The sequence below is a fragment of the Sarcophilus harrisii genome, chromosome 1 (assembly GCF_902635505.1).
Source record: "Sarcophilus harrisii chromosome 1, mSarHar1.11, whole genome shotgun sequence".
In the NCBI taxonomy this organism is placed as follows: Eukaryota; Metazoa; Chordata; class Mammalia; order Dasyuromorphia; family Dasyuridae; genus Sarcophilus; species Sarcophilus harrisii.
Genome location: NC_045426.1, coordinates 343,476,268 through 343,494,759, shown reverse-complemented (window position 1 = coordinate 343,494,759; position 18,492 = coordinate 343,476,268). Strand labels below are relative to the sequence as shown.

Below are 18,492 nucleotides of genomic sequence, written 5' to 3'. Positions count from 1 at the left end.
CTTTTTTCCTGAGGTGTTTGACAACAGGTGGGAACCTTGGAGATATCTCAGTTCTCTCCAGGCCAAAGGGAGAAGCTGGCAAGTGTCTGGGCCATTCAATCGTTTCTCCCTACCCTTCGATTCCATCTTGGATATGCTGCCTGATTAAGCTCCCTAATAAACCACTATTTTAGCATCACTCTACTACTCAAAAATCTTGGGTAAGCTCTCCATAACCTGTTGAATAAAATACAAACACTCGACATTCAAAGACTTCTCTAGTCTGACTCCAGACTAAAGCCTTAGCTCTTACCATTCCCTTCCATTCAAGCTACACACATCTCAAACTCTTTGTTACTATTCTGAATTCTTAGGTCTCTTTTCTGAAATGATCTTCCATCATTTCAATCTGTTGAAATCTTTCCCCTTATGGAAACCCGGCTCAAGGTGCCATCTCTTCCATGAAGTCCTCCTTACTCTAAGGTCTCACTTGACACATTCTGATCTTTATTCAAGTCACTGGTACTTGTGACTTAAGGTGTCCCTACAAGGCTATAAGCAGCTTGAGGGAGAAGTATTTCATCCTTGAATTTTGCCCTCAAACACAATAAGCAATTTATGCAATTTTGTTAAATTGAATACATGACAGATTCTATAGAATGGTATCCTCTGTCCATCACCAGACAGTAACCAAAGACCATGAATTAGAGCTAGAAGCAGGCTTAAATCTAGTTCAACCATGCCTTTTTACGGAGAAGGAAACAAAAATTTGGACAAGGTCATATAGCTAGTAAGTGGCAAAGGGGGAATGTGAACACAGGTGTTCCAACTCTGGAGTTAGTCTTCTTGCTACTCTGCAGCAGCAGTCACAAAGAGAAGGCTCAGCCCCTCCACTGGTGTTACCATGAGACCCTTTGCTTTTACTGGAAGTATCTAACAACTGGATGTGTTGTTTGTATCTGAAAGGTGCTTTTTTTGAGCTTAATTTGTTTGGTTTACTGTTTAAACATTTTTAGTCAGAGATAAGAGATGGGGAAACTAGATCTCTTGTTTCATGTGTATAAGGAGTTCCAGGGAGGAAAATATCTACAAATTCAGATTAGCAATTGTTGTGCAACTTATAGCTGCCTCGGGCACTAAGACTTTAGGTATCTCATCTAGGACAACATAGTCATTGTACATCAGAAACAAGTTTTCCTCACACCAAATTCAGTTCATTCTTTAGTACCTCAAGTTGCCTCTCGGGGCAAATGCTGTGAAAGTATAAGCACCTAGAGGAAGCTAGATGGGGTTGGCCTTTGGATTCTGGAAGGTTTGAGTTAAAATTCTACCTCAAAAATTTACTAGCTGTATGACTCAAGGCAAGTCATTTAATATTTGTCTGCCTCAGTTTCTCATCTGCAAAATGGGACTAATAATAGTACATCCATCCCAGGGTTGTTGTGTCAAATTAGGTGATATTTGCAAGCACTTAGCACAATGCTTGGCACAAAGTAGACGCTTAATAAATGATTGGTCCCTTATTCCATATGGAAATGTTTTCTTCACTGTGCTGGTGAAAAAAAAATCTAGAGAAATGATTTAAGTGTGATTGTAAGAGTGCTGAATCTGGAATCAGAGGGTCTGATGTGAATCACTCTGCCACTTACTGCCTTATAGACACACCTCTTTAGGACTTAGTTTATTCAATTGTAAAAAAAGACTAGTAGATCTCCGAGGTCCTTCCAAATCTAAAGCCATGATGTAGTGGAGTCAGTCCTGAAGCTGCCTCAGTATTCTGCATGGCTGTGTGGTCTTGGGTCCTCAGTTTCTTCATGTATCACGATACACATACTGTTCTTTTTGTCCCTTTAAAGAATTATGGAGACAAACTCTAGCATGTGACTGTAACCAGTAAAGGAGAATTTTTATTTATATTCCAAAAGAGTACTTCAGCAATATGTTTTCTCTTCCACAATGTGTACATAGTAGTGCTAAAGGGTTCTAAGTGAAGATGAGAAGCAAAAAATCAGAAAACGTTTCCTTTTTGCTTTTTCTAGTAAATTCTGACCTGGTTTCTTAATTGTCAATGATTTCTTCTGCATTCTGGAATTGTGTCTTGGAGAGAGCAGCTGCTTGTTCTTTGTTATATGCTTCCCAACAGCTGGCTCAATCCTGATTGACCTTATTATCTAACATCCACTTTGAAATGTAGTAGCAATGAATACACAGCCCCAAAAACCAACTGCTCATGTAGAGGATGGGAGAAGTAAAGTCACCATTTTTTTAAAGGGGAAAAAAGATTCAGGGGTTTCCAGTGAGTTCCAAGATCAGTGTGAATCATTATGAAGCAATGATTCAAAAGTTAGTAGAAGAACCAAGTTCAGAACAAGGGAAGTGAGAATCCTATTGTCTTCTGTCCTGATCTCCTTAAAATATATGGAGAAATGTGTTGAGTTCTGGGTACCATACTTTAGAAAGGTCACTGAGAAACAGGAGGACATGAAAAGAAGGTAGACCAGGATGGGGAATGCTAAGATAGGAAATAATTGGTTATAAAGGAATATATTGGTTATAAAGAAAAGAATTGTCATGGCACACACACACTATAGTTCTTCACTTGGTCATCACAGTAATCTTCTTAAAGCAAAGATCTTCCCATGTTACTTTGCCCCTACTCATTAAATTCAAATGGCTCTCCATCACTACCATGATCAAATATAAAATACTCTGAATTTAAAACACTTAATAATCTGGCATTTTCCCCCACCTTTGCCTTCCTTCCACTTTCTATTCTTCTGCCTTATGCCTCTCAATGTATTCTGTGATCCAGTGACCTTCCTTCAACAAGATCCACTATTTCCTGATTCTGGACATTTTTCACTTGCCGTATTCCAAGCCCTCCCTCTTCTTTTCTTATTTCTGATTTTTTTCAAACTATAGTTAAATTCTTACTTTCTATAGGAAACCTTTCCCAAACCCCCTTAATTCTAGTTTTTTTTTTTTTCTCTCTTCATTATGTCCAGCTTATTATGTTTGGATTTTGATTGTAGTTATTTGCATGTTGTCTCCCACATTAGGCTGTGAGATTCTTGAAAGTAGAGAATTTTTTTGTTCCCCTTTCTTTGGATCCCTAGTGTTTAGCAAACACTCAGTGCCTGATACATAGGAGGTGTTTAATAAACTCGAATTGACTCATTGACTTCTGTTCAAATGCAAACCTCACTCAGAAAGGGGAGTAAGAGCCTTTACCTATGATCTAAAAGCCTTTCAGATACTTGAAGTCAGTGATTATGTGGATACTAGAAAGAAGAATTCCAGATGAGGAACCTGATGATTAAAAGTTTCAGTGACTTGACCAAAGTCTCCCTGGTATAGTAAGAATCAGAAAAGGAATTTGAATGACTCAAAAGTCCCTTTCTACTATACTATGCCTTCTAGGACTGTTATGTGGTAAAGGGGAAGCTAGAATGAATGGGTGACAGAGTAACAATTCAGATCACTGCAATTCCCTTCATCACCTAACAATTGTGTTGTTCAGTCATTTTAGTTGTGTCCAACTCTTCATGACCATATTTAAGGATTTCTTGGCAGAGGTACTGTAGTGATTTGCCATTTCCTACTCTAGCTCTTTTTACAGTTGAGGAAACCTGAGGCAAACAGGTTAAGTGGCTTGCCTACAGTCACACAGCTAGTAAGTATCTGAGACCAGATTTGAATTCAGAAAGATGAATTTTCCTGACTCCAGGTCCAATGTTCTATCTGTTGTGCCATCTGTCCCAGACTAACAGTTAATAAAGTCCAAAACCAAAGTGGGCTAATTGGGTAGTGAGTTTCCTGTCACTAGTGGTGTGTAGACAGCTGCTGAATGACACTCAGAGGATTATTGTAGAAGAGACTTCAGGAAGTGATTGGAAATATAAGGATATTTCCAAATCTTGAATTTCATCTTCTAAGAGTCTAAAACACAAAATTAGTAAATCTTCTGAATGAAAAGTATGTCAGTGTGCTTTGGACCAAAAGGGAAGATACAATTCGGAGCACTTCCTGGGCTATTAATGAATGTGTCCATTATTTCTGAAGTTTAAAGAAGATTATACAAGGAAAGGAAGCTTTTACCATTTTCACACCTGATTTTGCCTCTAGAGAGCCAAAATACCAAATAGAAAATGAGCACAAAGAAGCTTTTTAAGAAATGAAAACCCAAAAGCCAGATCAGCAAGCATAGCAAATCTGCCTTAATTATTTTATGGAACTCATCATTAAATCACCTCAAGGCTTCTAAACACATAAACTAAAGACAGAGAATCCCAAACTCTTATGGCATTGCCCCAATGTCTAGTCCTGGGGTAACTAGATAAACGCAAATCTCTTTGCTAGATTGATAGATTGTCCAGGTAGAAGCTCACTACCGGAATCTCAGAGACTAAGTACCATGAATACCTACTTATCATATTCCCAAAAAGGAAATGGCCAAAGAACATGATCACATTCTCAAAACTTAGAGCTCAAAGGTATTGAACAAAATCCCTCCTTTAGTGATTCTCAAAGTGTGGTTAGGCCAGAGCACCTTTCTGGGGGGTCCAAAAGGTAAAAACTATTTTCATAATATTAAATTATTTACCTATTTGTTCCTAACTAAATATATTTGAGGCTCAAATTTCTTCATCTATTTGAACCAAAACAACATGCACTGAATGCAGAAGCAGATGAGAATCCAGATGTCTTCTATTAAGTCAGATATTAGAGATAGGCAAAAATATATAAAACAATGCCATTCTTTATTTTTCAAAAAATAGGTTAAGCTAACATGTAATGATTTTATTATTTTATTTAGATGAGTTAATAAATGTTTTTTAAATCATAAGTTTTCATTTCTAATATGATAAATGATATCAATAATTCACATACAATTCTTTGGGGTCCTCAATTTTTAGGAGTATAATAGGATCCTAAACCCCAAAACCTTGAGAAACTCTGCCCTAGATTTTAGAAGTAATTCTTCTGGGGCAAATTGAAGCCTTGTTAGAGATAAGCACTCCAAAGATCCAGATTAACTAGATAAAAGCAGGATTGAAGTGTCCTTCTCCTCTATCTCTAGAGTACTGAGCACAGACAAGGCCTACAAAGAATGAGGGCTCAGGAAATACTTGTACTTGAAAGAGGAAATTCCCCAAAGACAGGTAGAATCAATGGAGCAATTTGAACCTGGCAATTTCCCTCCCTTGGCCACTGCATCTCAACCTCTTCCCCATCTTGAAAGAGAAGCTACTTACTGACTGCAGCGAAGCTAAAAAGCATTTGTTTAAAAACAGCTTTCAGACATGATTGTTGTTCTCAGTATATGAAAATATGTCTATACTTCAGAAGTCTGGTTATATCTCCCAAGTCTCACAATATAACTTGAAGCCAAATCCAGTAAATACTTTTCATTTACTAAGAGCAGGAGTCAAAGTATCTTCAGGAAGAGGAAGAAGTACAATTCAAGAATATCTTGCCCTTTCTGCATGCTCTACATACATATACACCCCCATACACTCACAGTCCCCACCTATTACACATCATAGAATTGTAAACTATTTCAAACTAAAAAGGATCATAGAAGGCATCAAACCCAACCATTTTACAAAGGAAGGACCTGAAAAAGGGAAGTGACTTGTTCAAAATCACATGGCTAACCTAGGATCTTCAGACTCCAAATCTTGGATTTACCATTATTCTATATTTTTTTCCATAAAGCCCAATCTGATTTTACTTGTGGGTAATTACCTCATGTTGTCTTCACCTTTTGAATATACTTTTTAAAAAAGCTTTTTATTTTCAAAACATATGCATAGTTTTCAACATTTACTCTTGCAAAACCTCTCTTTTCTTCCTCCCTTCCCCCCATCCTCTCCCCTAGATGGCAGGTAATATAATATATGTTAAACATGTGCAATTCTTCTATACATGTTTCCACAGTTGTCATTCTGAATAAGAAAAATAAGATCAAAAAGGGAAAAAATGAGAAGGAAAACAAAATGCAAACAAACAACAACAAAAAAGTGAAAATACTCTATTGTGATCCACTCTCAGTCCCCACAGTCTTCTCTCTGGGCGTAGATGGCTCTCTCCATCACAAAACCATTGGAGCTGGTCTGAATCATCTCATTGTTGAAAAGAGCCACATCTATCAGAATTGATCATCACATAATTTTGTTGTTACTGTGTATAATGATCTCCTGGTTCTACCTATTTCACTTAGCATCAATTCATATAAGTCTCTCCAGGCCTCTCTGAAATCATCCTGTGGATCATTTCTTATAGAACAATAATATTTCATAACATTCATACACCATAACTTATTCAGCCATTCTCCAACTGAGGGGCATCCACTCAGTTTCCAGTTTCTTGCCACCACAGAAAGGGATGCCACAAACATTTTTGCACGTGTGAGTTCTTTTCCCTTTTCTAATACACTTTTATAACACCATGAGCTATCATTATAGGTTGGAGAAGGAAATGGCAAACCGCTCCAGTTATCTTTGCCAAGAAAAGCCCAAATGGGGTCACAAGAGCCAGATATGAGTGAATAATGATTGTACAATAATAACAACAACAAAATCATTATAGGAGCTTGTGGCTTATCATCCTACTTAACTACAAATGTAATAAGGTAGGAAAATGGACTTAATAAATTATCTACTCCCTTTGGTGCCTAACACATGCTTTGCTAACCTGGCTTCTTTTTGTTGTTTTTGAATGAATATAAAAATGAACTGAAATGAATAGAATAGAATGGAATGCTGTCCTACCCTAAGGCAGAATTTAGTTGGGTCAGTCTTTAGCCCTGACCACACACAGGCAAGTAAAAAGCAGCTCTGGACAGGAGCTTACCAGACAGAACAAATCACCTCCATGTGTACACACAATTCAGATAAGAGAACTTCCTTGAGCCATGGGTTGGCAACCTGTAACATACAGGTCAAATTTCTTGGCGTGTAGAACAGGTGCCACAACAATGACCCCCTCTCTGCTGCCAGGAGGATTCAGCAGCTGGCTTAGATCCCCATCCAACTCACAAGTTAGTCAGCAGGAGCTCAGCCTGTCCTGCTTCACAAGTCTGACCCCCACACTCAAATATTCCCCTTAGGATTCAAGGCAAGTGGTCTGAGATTACCATTCCCTGATGCCATTAGTAATCCCTTGGCTCATCATTCCCACATGGGTTCTAATATGCCAAAAAGGCAGGTGGTCCATGGCTTGGCACATTCTTTCCTTTCAAAGGACTACCAACCCCTAGACTAAAGCCACAAAGATATATAGGAATAAGTGGATACAGGACATTGGTCGTACTTTAGAATTATAGGAAAATTGAATTCCAGAAGTAGGATCTCAGAACTAAGAAAGCTCTAAGTGGTCATCAACTCCAACTCCACAAACAGTGCAGGGGTTATTTCTACAATATCTGCAACAGGTGATCATCTAGTTTCTATTTGAATACTTCTAGTGACAAGGAGCTCAGTGTCTCACATGGTGGTCTATTCAACTGCTGGGCAGGAATAGTGAGGAAGCTCCCTTAACCTCCTCATGAGAATCAAAACTACTTGAGATGCCTATTCATTGGATCCCACTTCTCCATTCTTCTTCACACCCTGGATTCCCAAAGAGCAAAATTCTTCTCCTCTGTGACAGAAATCTTCAGATATTTGAATGTAATAGAATCATGAATGTGGACCATTCCTTTACCTCGACCCCGCATAACTTATTTTATAAATGAAGAACTGAGATTTAGGGAGGTTATTTGCCAAAAGTCACACAGCTAGTAAATCTCCAAGCCAGCTCCTCTGATTCCAAATCTAGCATGGTTTCTACTGCATAATGCTGCTCAGGGATCCAAATCCTTCTGCTTTCTTTTCCTCAGGCTAAACTTCCACAGTTTCATAGAAAAAAAAAACTTTTCTCACAGGATATGGCTTTGAGTCACCTTACCCTCCTTCTTTTCTCTCATAACCCTACTTCCTGTGTCTGTGTCCTTCCAGGCACAGCATTTCAGTAAGGAGAGGCACTAATATACACATCCATCCCAAAGTATAAGGCATTTTTTCTCACAATTTTATATTTTAAAATAAGATATTCATACAGCAGACTTACCCTGTCTCAGAGCTGAATATTGTTGTTATGGACTAGCCCTATTCCAACAGAAAACAAAGAAGTTATTTATTCTTCCACCTTCTTGTGAAGATTCATAGGAATTCCAAAAGCCATTGGGTCACTTGGGGGAATGTTCCACAAGTGTCTATGAACCAGCCTCCTGAAGAGAATTTTTGGATGATTTTGCTGAACTGCTTCTGTTTTTTTTTTTTTTTATTCCTTCTTCCAACATCAACTATGTAAATAATAGTTGATATTTATATAGCCCTTCCTATGTGTCAGACACTGTGCTAAGTACTTTCCAAATATTCTCTCATTTGATTCTCACAACAACCTTTCAAGGTAAGTGCTATTATTATCCTTATTTCACAGATGAGGAAACTGAGGCAGACAGAGGCTAAATGACTTGCTCAAGGTCATACAACTAGTAAGTATTTGAGGCTGATTTTGAATTTAAGTCTTCTTAACTCCAGGTCCAAGTATCTATGCCTTAAATTACCTTTGTTGCCCCTGCAAAGGTTCCCTGGCTGGGCAAGGATTTGGGGGAAGAATATATTCAGAAATGAAGGTATTATGAAAACAAAATATCTCAATAAAATGCTTTAAAAAATAAAAGAAGAACCTAGAGAGAACATCATTTTAAGGGAAGGTCTAAATTGATGACAGAATTCTAGTTCTATCTAGAAATGTATGTAATCTATATAAGGCCAGAATAGAGAACCATTCTTTGCTTCTGTGTGAGACTAGTCCTGCTTTTCCCTTCCCTTAAAACTGACCACTTACATGTACAATAATGATGCACAGACTAATTGGACCAAAAGACTGGCATTTTTAGCAACTGAAGACAAATTTATCAGAAGCTTTGGTCACTGGATGCCTCTTTTCCTATCTTGTAATGTCCAATGAAGCTTAGGCAAAAAAAAAAAGACAGTCTGTGGTTTTGGAACTAGAAATGAACATAAACTCCTTTGTAACCACTTTCTTTTTCTTTCTTGTCAGAATAAATAAAGAGGAACCAGTCATTAGACTTAGCTCCCCTTCACTTCTCATTGAAGGTGCTGCTACAGGTCCCAGGAGGAGAGATGAATTCAAACTACCAATCCAGATTGAGCTCCCGAAGAGTCCCTGCCGGGAGGGGACTCACCAAGAAACTGACTCAGAGGTAGCTTCTTCAAAGAGCAGGTACCTCCCTAGAGATCTTAAAGATTTCAAGCTGGAAAGAACCTTTCTAATTCTTATTTAACAGATGGAAGAATCCTTAATTTAACAGATGAGGAAACTGTGGCCAAGTAAGGTGAAATAGATGGCAAAGGTCCTAGGGAGAGTAATCACCAGGGGCAAGATTTAAATCCATATTTTAAATCCATTTAAATCCAGCACTTTGTCCACAACAACATACAGGGTTTAGAACCATAGAATCTTAAAGTTGTAAGTGGCCTCAGAGGTCACCTAGTTCAACTCCTACTTATTTAAATCGGGATTCAACTCTTCAATACTCCCCATAGATTATCATCCAGCCTCAGTGATGTCTAACTCAAAATTCAAGTTGCAGCGCTGTCACAAATTCATTAGGTCTTGGACCAATTATGTTCCTTTCTGTACTTCAGTTTCCTTTTCAGTAAAATGTGGGGATTGGACTAAATGATCTTTAAGATTCTTTCTAGTTCTGGCTTTCTGCATCTTCATAGGCTAGATTCTTACTTTTTAAGTTAATTTTTAGAGCTAGAACTTTGGACCTTACAGACCATCAAATCCAATCACTTTTTTTTTTTAAACAGGTGGGTGTCCCCTGCTCATTTCCAAACAGAACTTTCACAGTGGAGCCCAATTCAACTGTATCTCTCAGTTAAGATAGATTGTATCTGGTGAGGTATCTATAACAGTCATCTTCAGCCATATGTGGGACAAAAATGAAAGAAACTACTGAATTGATGTCAGTGATAAATACCAAGTCCTCCATTCTGCTCTCATGGCTTTTTTCTATAATTATTCATTGAAATAGCCTATCCTGGACTCAGCTTAAGCAGTATTTGGTACTGGAGTCCACAGTGGCACTATTTTCAATTCCAATGTTCTGGTCAGACTGTAGGATGTGAGAAACAAAGTTTTTATTCATTATGAAAGATTCTCTTTGAACGCAACAATACTTAACAGGAAAAGGAGCCACAGCCATCATCTAATCCAATGTCAACCTAAAGCATGAAGCCCTGCTATGATATTCCTAACCAAAGGTCATCCTCATGAAGGTTTTATGAGGAAATGATTGTCTCTCAAAGCAGTTTGTCCCATTGCTGCACAACTCTTGTTATCAGCTAATAGGCAAGATGAATCCTTAACATTGTCTATTTGTTGGGAGACAGAATGTTTCATTTTTGTCTTTTCATCCTCAAGACCTGACACAGTGCTGCAAACAGGAAGTGCCTAATAAATACTTACCAAAAGAATGAATAAGAATTTAAGCAATGCGGGGTCCCTCATTCAGCATCACCCACAGCAAATTCAATCCCAACCCTATAGAAAAGGACAAAGTAAGGCTGAAACTTCAATACCCTTGCTGAATAAGATCTGATTGTTGGATAATCATGTGAACCCTTCTCATAAGGCTTCTTATTGGCTTGTAGATGATATTTCATGGCATTAGGTTTAGAAGTGGAGTTAGATTAAGATCAAGATATGCTTTTGATTTAAGACTAGGCTACAAATTAGCAAATATTAACAAAATTGTCTCCTGACAGTTACATTGTTATCCTCCATACCCCTCAACATGCTGTCTAAATGTGAGTTACTATTAAGATTATTAGGATCAAGATTAGAGGAAGGCATCAGGGTGGAAATCATTAGGACTAAAGTTTAGTGTTTCTTCAAAGATGAACTAAAACATAGAACAGATTTAATTGCTATTTACACTAAGCGTTCAAATCTCTTGCCTCACCAGGGTGCTTATAAGGCAAACTCTAACATGTGCTCTTTTCTTCAAGATGTACATTTTGGTATATACAGAATTTGTTTTGGTTCCAAAAGGGTTCAGTTCCTTAGATCACTTCCTAATGACAGGTCCAACCTCCTTTTCTCCTCATCATTACTGCAGGCAAATAGGCTCCTACTCATCACCCAGGTTGTCCTCTACCCTAAGATCACAAGCACCCTCATCCGCCCCCTCTGCTGGTTTGTCTGGCCCAAAATTCAACGACAGTTCCTGGCATAGGTTACCTTCAAGATTCTACCATCCCCTCTGCCTGTGACGTCACTAGAAATGAAGTCTACCTTTATTAAGAGTCTTTCTCTCATACAGAACTGTCCTGGCTGCATTCTGTGCAAAACAGAGACATGGCAAACTTGAGCCACCACCGAGCTCACATAACCCAGCCTGACAGGCTACAGTACACAAAATCCCACCCACCTCTCTCTATAAATAGGCCTGTGTAGGAGCAACAGTGCTCACCAAAAAAGTTCTATTGCAATTATATTTTTAAAAAGAAAAAGTAAATCAATAAGGATACCCCCCTAAGAAGCTTCTTTGCACTGATTTTATTTAAACTGACAGGCACACTCAAAATAACTACAGTCCTTTGTTGCCACACCATCTCCTAGAAAATGCCTTCCATCCTGAAACAAAGTGTGAAAAGTTAAGGACTTATTTAAAGATCGACCCTTTCTCCATTCAAAGCACTACTCATATTCAAGAGCAGGCTGCAGCTTGCTAGATGTGACATTCTGACACAGTCTGTTTTGTCAAATCCAGGGACAGTTCCCAATCCCAGGCCAGTTGCTATTTTGGCCATCTCCATTTGTACAGTTGCTTTACAACTTGTAAACTGAAGAAACAAATTGGATTATCATGGCTCTCCATTCTGCTATCTGATTCCACCCCCCACCCCCCAATATTATGCCCAACCAAGATTCCAAAGACAGTATTGTTTCCCATGCATCTATCGCTGTCTAGAAAGTGGATCAAAGTTTCTCTAAATCTTATGTAGCTCCAGGTTCCCTAACAACTAATAAAACTGAATTGCATATGCAGTCATTCTTGTATAAACTCTCAAGCCTGTGCATATGGCCATTTTTCTTCTCAGTACCAAGAATTTGCAAGGGAATCTCTTACTATATACATTAGGACCCAATATGATCTAGAGTTCTTTGCAGTAAGCTGATCTTCTCTACACCTGTCAGATCCACAATTGCTTTTTTTAGATTTTTTCCCCCTTAACCTCTGTACTTCAAGTCACATACTTGGAACTTTCATCTGTTGGAGGTCAGAGCCTCCATCTGGAATGGCTGATATTCATTAAAAATCATTCATTCATTCAGTAAGTATTAAGTTCCTGCTATATGCCCACCTCTGTGTTACTAGTTGGGTGGGCATACAAAACCCAAAATAAATTAGTACTCCCCTTTTAAGAATTTATATTTCTCTAGGCAGACCAAGGAATTCAGTAGGTGGAAATATAAAATAATTCTCTAGTCTGAGCTATTCTAACAAAGTGAGATCTAACCAGCAAGAGTAGTTCAAGTTTAAAGAAAGCGTAAAGTTGTATTGGGGGAAAAAGAAATGTATAGAAGAGGACAGTGTTGATTGCAAAAGGGATGGAAAGAATGGGGATTGCCTTTTAAGATCTGCACCAAAATGAACCATGACAATTGAAAACACAAATGAAGTTGAAAATAATTCTCTTGAGGTGATGGAAAGAGTTCATACTCCCTCAAACCCTGCACATAGCAAATGCTCATTTTCCTTTCCAGAGTGATCAAAAAATCACTATAGAAATTCAACATAGGATTGAATTTAGATTCAGGTTCTGTGCTGTCCCTAGAGGTCTTTTAAGAAGAAGACCCTTGTCATAGGCCATAAAAGAAGGACTATGCGTTTCTGGTGTTGAAGTAAAAGCTGAAAGGAGACTTCATCTAAAGATGGAACTTTGCTATTCTAGTGATGGAACTCCATCTTCATCATTTCCCAGTCGCAATGCCCGTCCCTTTTCCTATCCAGAACCTTACAGTCAATTTTTTTTGGAAGGTGCAGCTCCCTATTGTTTTCTGCAGAAATGTTTTGCTAGGTCCTCTATCTTCTCTTAAACTTCCATGGTTTCTTCCTCTTCCATAAAGAGACAAATGAAATCCATTCAGATTGTAATTCACATCTCAAGAGCTTTAGGGAGTTTTAGGAAAGCTGGATATCTGGAGATAAACTGCTTTCTTTTATCACTCCCTCTCTTCCTCCCTCCTTTTTTCCCCTTCTTTTCTTCCTCCCTCCTTTCCCCCCTTCCTTCCTTCCAGTCATTTCTTTTTCTCCTTCCCTTTCATCTGTCCTTCATTCTTCCACTCTTCCCTTTCTTTTTCTCCCTTTTTACATTTTTTAAACTTCTGATCTTTCTTGCCCTTCTTCTTTCCCTCTCTTCTTTTTTTCTTTTCTTCTCCCCTTCTTCCCTCCCTCCCTCCATCCCTCCCTCCCTCTCTCCCTCCCTTCCTTCCTTCTTTACTCCTTCCTTCCCTCTTAGGCACAAGAAAATATCCTTTATGTTGTTTCTACTTCCTATATTAAAAAAAAACAACAACAATGACAACAAAAAATTAGCTAGAAATCTCTAGTTCAATCCCCAAACAATGTTTTTCCTTTGGCTAGCTTTCAGAAAACTAAAATTCAGATGCAAAGATTGACGTAACAGAATAAACAAAACTAACCCACACATACAAAAAGAACTGCCAGAAATTTGGATTGGAGACAGAGAGAGAGAGAGAGAGAGAGAGAGAGAGAGAGAGAGAGAGAGAGAGACAGAGAAGAAACTCCAGGACACAAGCTAGTCCTATGATCAGTTTAGTTGTTTTTTTTTTTCTTCCTCCATAAATACCTTCAAATGAAAAAAAAAAAAGTTAAGGAGATATTTATTGAAAGCTGGCCCTGATCTCATTTGAAGGGCTAATCCCAACTAGTAGATTTATCTACTGGATTTAGATCCTAGAGCCTTTTATCCCTTAGTTCTCAAACATTGGCACTTGGACCATTTTCTTTTCCAATGACACAGAAGCCTGATGGGGAAGCATCCACCTCTCAAAGAGGGTCTACATCATGTACAAAATGGTATCTATTTATGTCTAGAGTGGGGGCAGAGGGAGTGGTTGTAAAGTGTCATTTACAGAAAACTAAATTATACTCAAACTTAACAGAACTCCTAGATACTTGGAACCCTTGGGACACAGACCAAAAAAAAAAAAAAAAAAAAGCCTACTGCTCAGTGTCCTTATTACTTGATATAACATAGCCCCTTCTCCTGATCCTAATAGTACATTCTCTTCAGGCTTCATAAACTGGTCTAAGTAGGTCCAGGGGAATCCAATTCACACAGTGTTTGGATTTTAGAAAAGAGAAACATCAGTTTTTATTACTTTTTTTGAAGTCCAGATTCCTCATTTATATTTAATATTTATATAATAAAATGCACAAAGTTCAGAAAATGTAAACAAACATTGGTTATCCTTACTTCTTCTTGTCTTCCTAACTTTGACAAGGAAAGTTAGTGTGGAAAACATGGATGGCTTTTTCACCCCTGCCTTATTGCTCTCAACACCAAATCACTCCAGCTCTGTGCAAACTAAAAAACTGAGAGACGTCCAACGCCCCTAGCAACCACGATGGCACAGCTGCCTGAATAAACCCAGGCCTCAGAAATGCAAGGCTGCAAAAGTGGGGGTGGGGGTGCTTGAACTGATACTGGGAAGATCTACTAAGCCTGGAAACTGCTGTTCACTGCCTAGGGAATTCATAATATACATAGTTCAATCTATAGACCTTACCACAACCCCTTCCCCATTACCCCTCTACATAAGGCTGGAGCTCTGTAATTAATAAAGCATTTCTCAAAGCTTTGGAAAACTTGACTTCTTAAGATCATAATGTCCTGGCCATTATGACAGATAATTCTAGTGTCACACATGATTTTCTCATATTTTCTCTGAAATTCAATTTTCGCAAAATTCACTTGTCACAAGAACTGGAAAAGAAGAACACATTTCTTTAGTCAGAGATAAAATCAGCTGGGGAGATGGGAAAGGGAAGTGAAGGATCTGTCCTCCTCTCCAGTATGAAGTAGAAATTAGAGCTAAACAATTCCAGTTGGACTACAACAGGTTCTCAGCCAATGCCACCTATCTACCAAATAGCCATTCTTGATGCAAAATGAAACATGCAGATTTTCCTTAGAAATTTTACATGTTTATGTCAATATTCTGCCTCCCCTTGTAGTCTTTTAAATAAATGCTTCTTCTGTTTTGAGACCTGGTCTTTCCCCTCCTCCTTCTCTAATGACTTTGCAATCATCCAGGTAAATAAATATTAAAGAAGTCTCATTTCACTGATTCCGGATCAAATGCAGGTGAACCATTAAATTTTCCTAGAATAAAATACAAAATTTTCCTAGTTTTCTAACAAGAGATAGAAGTGTGAAGTGGAGAGGAAAGAACAAGACTACATTCTCCTTTTCCTGCTTGGATAGCCTGTTTTTGAAGGCTAAAATCATGTTAACATTATGCCTTTCCAGTGCTTTCCCTCACGGAATCGAGTTTATTAATGCCCTGGCGCTACAGCACTTCTGAATAGAGAGGGGCATCAAGGGACTAGGCTTCTCTAATGTTGCTCCAGGGAATCAAGGTCTCTAACAACTCAGACAGAGCAACGGGATGCTGGGAAACAACAAAGTGTAACTAACTGCTTCGAGTCCATCCCAATCATTCAGAAACACCAAGTTTTTCCAAGCTCCCTTGGCAGGTGGGTTGCCCAAACCACAGGCCAACTCCCCTGATTTAGACGTAAAAAACCACAACTGCACCGGTTCCCAAGTACCTCCCAAAGCCCGTAAGTCCCTCCCGGGATGCAAAGTCTTGGAAGGAAAAAGGAGTCTTGGTGTCCAGGCAAGGCAGGGTAGGGCAGAGTAGGGCATCGGGGTCAGCACTTCCCAAAGGAAGGTAGAACAGCCCACCTTTCCCCTTTCCCTTTTCGATGCCGTGGACACTTCGCGCCTAGCAGCCTGAGACTTGCGCGCCCCTCTTTATGAAGTAGCGGCCCCAAGGGGGCATATGGACTAGAAGGGAAGGATATGGGTTACAGACCAGTCTGAGGCACCAGCTCCGCGGCCGCGAAGTCTGCTTGAGGCAGAAGAAGACTGTGGCGGCCAGAGCTGGGTAGGGGACTTGTTCCTCATCAGCGGCGCCCAGCTCCGGCTCCGGTTCTTGCTCGGGTTCGGGCTCGGGCGCCGGCTTCGGCTCCGGCTCCGGCTCGGGTTCCGGCGCGCACTCACGCTCCAGCTCCCGTTCCCGGGCAGAGGACGCCCCCGAGGCCACGCTGCCTTGGAGAGACTTGCTGCCGCTGGCCGCATCCTCCTCCTCCTCCTCCCCAGGCTGGGCAGCCTGGACCGACGCGATGGGCACCCGGACCTCGTCGCTAGCCAGCGGCTGCAAGGGCTGTTTCCTCTCGCCATCAGTCATGATCGCGGGCGGCACCTGCGGGAGGGAAGGGGGAGGGGGGGACGACAAAGGCAACGCTGACCATGGGGGGGGCGGCACCTCTACCCCCTCCCCCTACCGCCCCCGGCCAGCCCCGCCCCAGACAGCCGGGGAGGGGGGAGGGCAGGGAGAGAGGGACAAAGCGGAGAGGAAAGGGTTGAGGGTGAAGATGGGGGGTGGGGGGATTCCCAAGTACCTAGGACAAACTAGGGGCCAGGAGGCGGTGACAGAAATGGAGTCTAAGGACATCCAGAGCCCCACTCCCTCCCACCTCTCCCCTGACTTCTCTCCACATAGACACTCCGCCAGAGCAGAAAGCCGGCCGGGCCGGCGGGCGCCGGGGGTTGGGAGCTAGGAGCGTGTGCCACACCGCCGCCCCCCGCCCGCGGCCGCCTCAGCGTCTTTGTCTTTCGTATTAAAGCAAATGCTCTCTTAGACCCCCCTCTCCCAGCTCCTCTCCGGTACCCCAGGACCCTCTCTGTTCTTCCCTCTGCTCCGATTTCCCTAGTCTTAGCCCCACCAGGCCAGGCTGGGTACTGGGCATTCGCCGTCCCCTAACCCACTGCCCCTCCAGCTTAGGGGGCGCTGGAAAACCGAGGGAGGAGGGGATTTCTGGAAGAAGGCACCCCCTCCCCCAAGTTGGATCCTGGCTTCGGGGAAGTTGGAAAGGGGTCCAGAGAGGCGGAAAGTGCGGGGCGACAGCAGGGCGGGCAGGGGGTCGAGCTGCGGGGTCTTGAGTCCCGGACCCGGGGACTAAGTGCCCTAGTGGCTCTTTCGAGGCCTCACCTAGGTCCGGCGACCAGATGGCTCCCCACGAGCATAGCCGTGACGTCCAGTTCACCGCGCACCAGGGCACGGAGACACTTCCCGGGAAGCCAGGACGGCGCCCGCCCGGACTCCAGCTTTGTAAATCCACCAACCACTAGGAGAGCTCCGGACTGACGGCGCGGTGTCGCGCGCTTCGCGTCTCCTTCGCTAGCTAGCTCCCTCGCGGTCCCTGTCTCTCTGTGTCTCTGAGTCTCTGTCTCAAGCTGGCTCAATCCTGCCCCCACCTCCTCCGCCTCCCGGAGAGATGCGCCCTCCCCCCGCCTCCCAATTCCCGAGGCAGGCGGACGCGCAGCCTCGGGACCTGTGGTCTGGCCTCTGGGAAGTCAAGCTAGGGCGCGGACCGGGTGGTCAGGCTGAGGCGCGGGGGGCCGGGATGCCGTGGAGCTTCGGTTGTCAGCTCCGGAGCCTCCCCACTCCGCTCCGCTCTGCTCCGCGCCGCACAGCCCAGCCCAGCACAGGAAACTTCGGCTTTACCAGCCGGAGGAGGGACCTAGGGAGGAGGCAAAGAGGAGGGGCTGGGAACCCGGCGAAGCCGGGAGGGAGTGGAGTGGGGTACGCGGCGCGGATAGCGGAGGCAGGGTAGCGATGGATCCCAGGTTACCCCGTCAGCGGGGTGTCTCTCTCTCCCTTTCCTTAGTCCCTAGCTTCTCTCTCTTTCCTGCTCTTTCTTTCTCTCTTCTCTCCTATTTCTTTGTCTCTGTCTCCGCTCTCCCCTCCCTCTGTACCAGTCTCTGCTGTGTCTGTCTCCGTCGCTTTTTTCTCCTTTCCTGGCTCTGGGTCTAGTTTTCTCTACTCTTCCTTCCTCCTTGTCTTTCTTCTCTCTCCCTCTTCCTCTGTGTCCCCTCCACTTATCTACCTCAACAATCCCAGGCCCATTCGTTTTATCTTTCTGTACCTGTCATTCCAACCCCCACCTCTACCCCTCCCCCCATCCCTCCTCTCTCTCTCTAGGTTTTCTCTTCCTTCAGCCTAATCCTCACAAGATTCCCCGTTAGGTGATTGCTGGCCCTGGAGTCAAGGACCCTGGGGTAGAGGTCGGAGGGAATGTGAGATCAGGTGAAGGAGTCCTGCTCCACCCTT

The 18,492-nt window shown here is 41.9% G+C and overlaps 1 protein-coding gene across 3 annotated transcripts in view; it reads right to left on the bottom strand.

Moving 5' to 3' along the window:
- The window catches only part of CACNA1H (calcium voltage-gated channel subunit alpha1 H), a 394,566-nt gene extending 376,501 nt beyond the window's left edge, over positions 1 to 18,065 (bottom strand). For all 3 annotated transcript variants that reach the window (XM_031945752.1, XM_031945753.1, XM_031945754.1), the window contains exons 1-2: positions 17,371 to 18,065; positions 16,181 to 16,581 (exon numbers count right to left, since the gene is read on the bottom strand). In XM_031945752.1, coding sequence (XP_031801612.1) covers positions 16,181 to 16,566 — 386 coding nt within the window. In that variant the 5' untranslated portion in view covers positions 16,567 to 16,581; positions 17,371 to 18,065. The remainder of the gene's footprint in view (positions 1 to 16,180; positions 16,582 to 17,370) is intronic.
- Between the last annotated feature and the right edge of the window lie 427 nt (positions 18,066 to 18,492).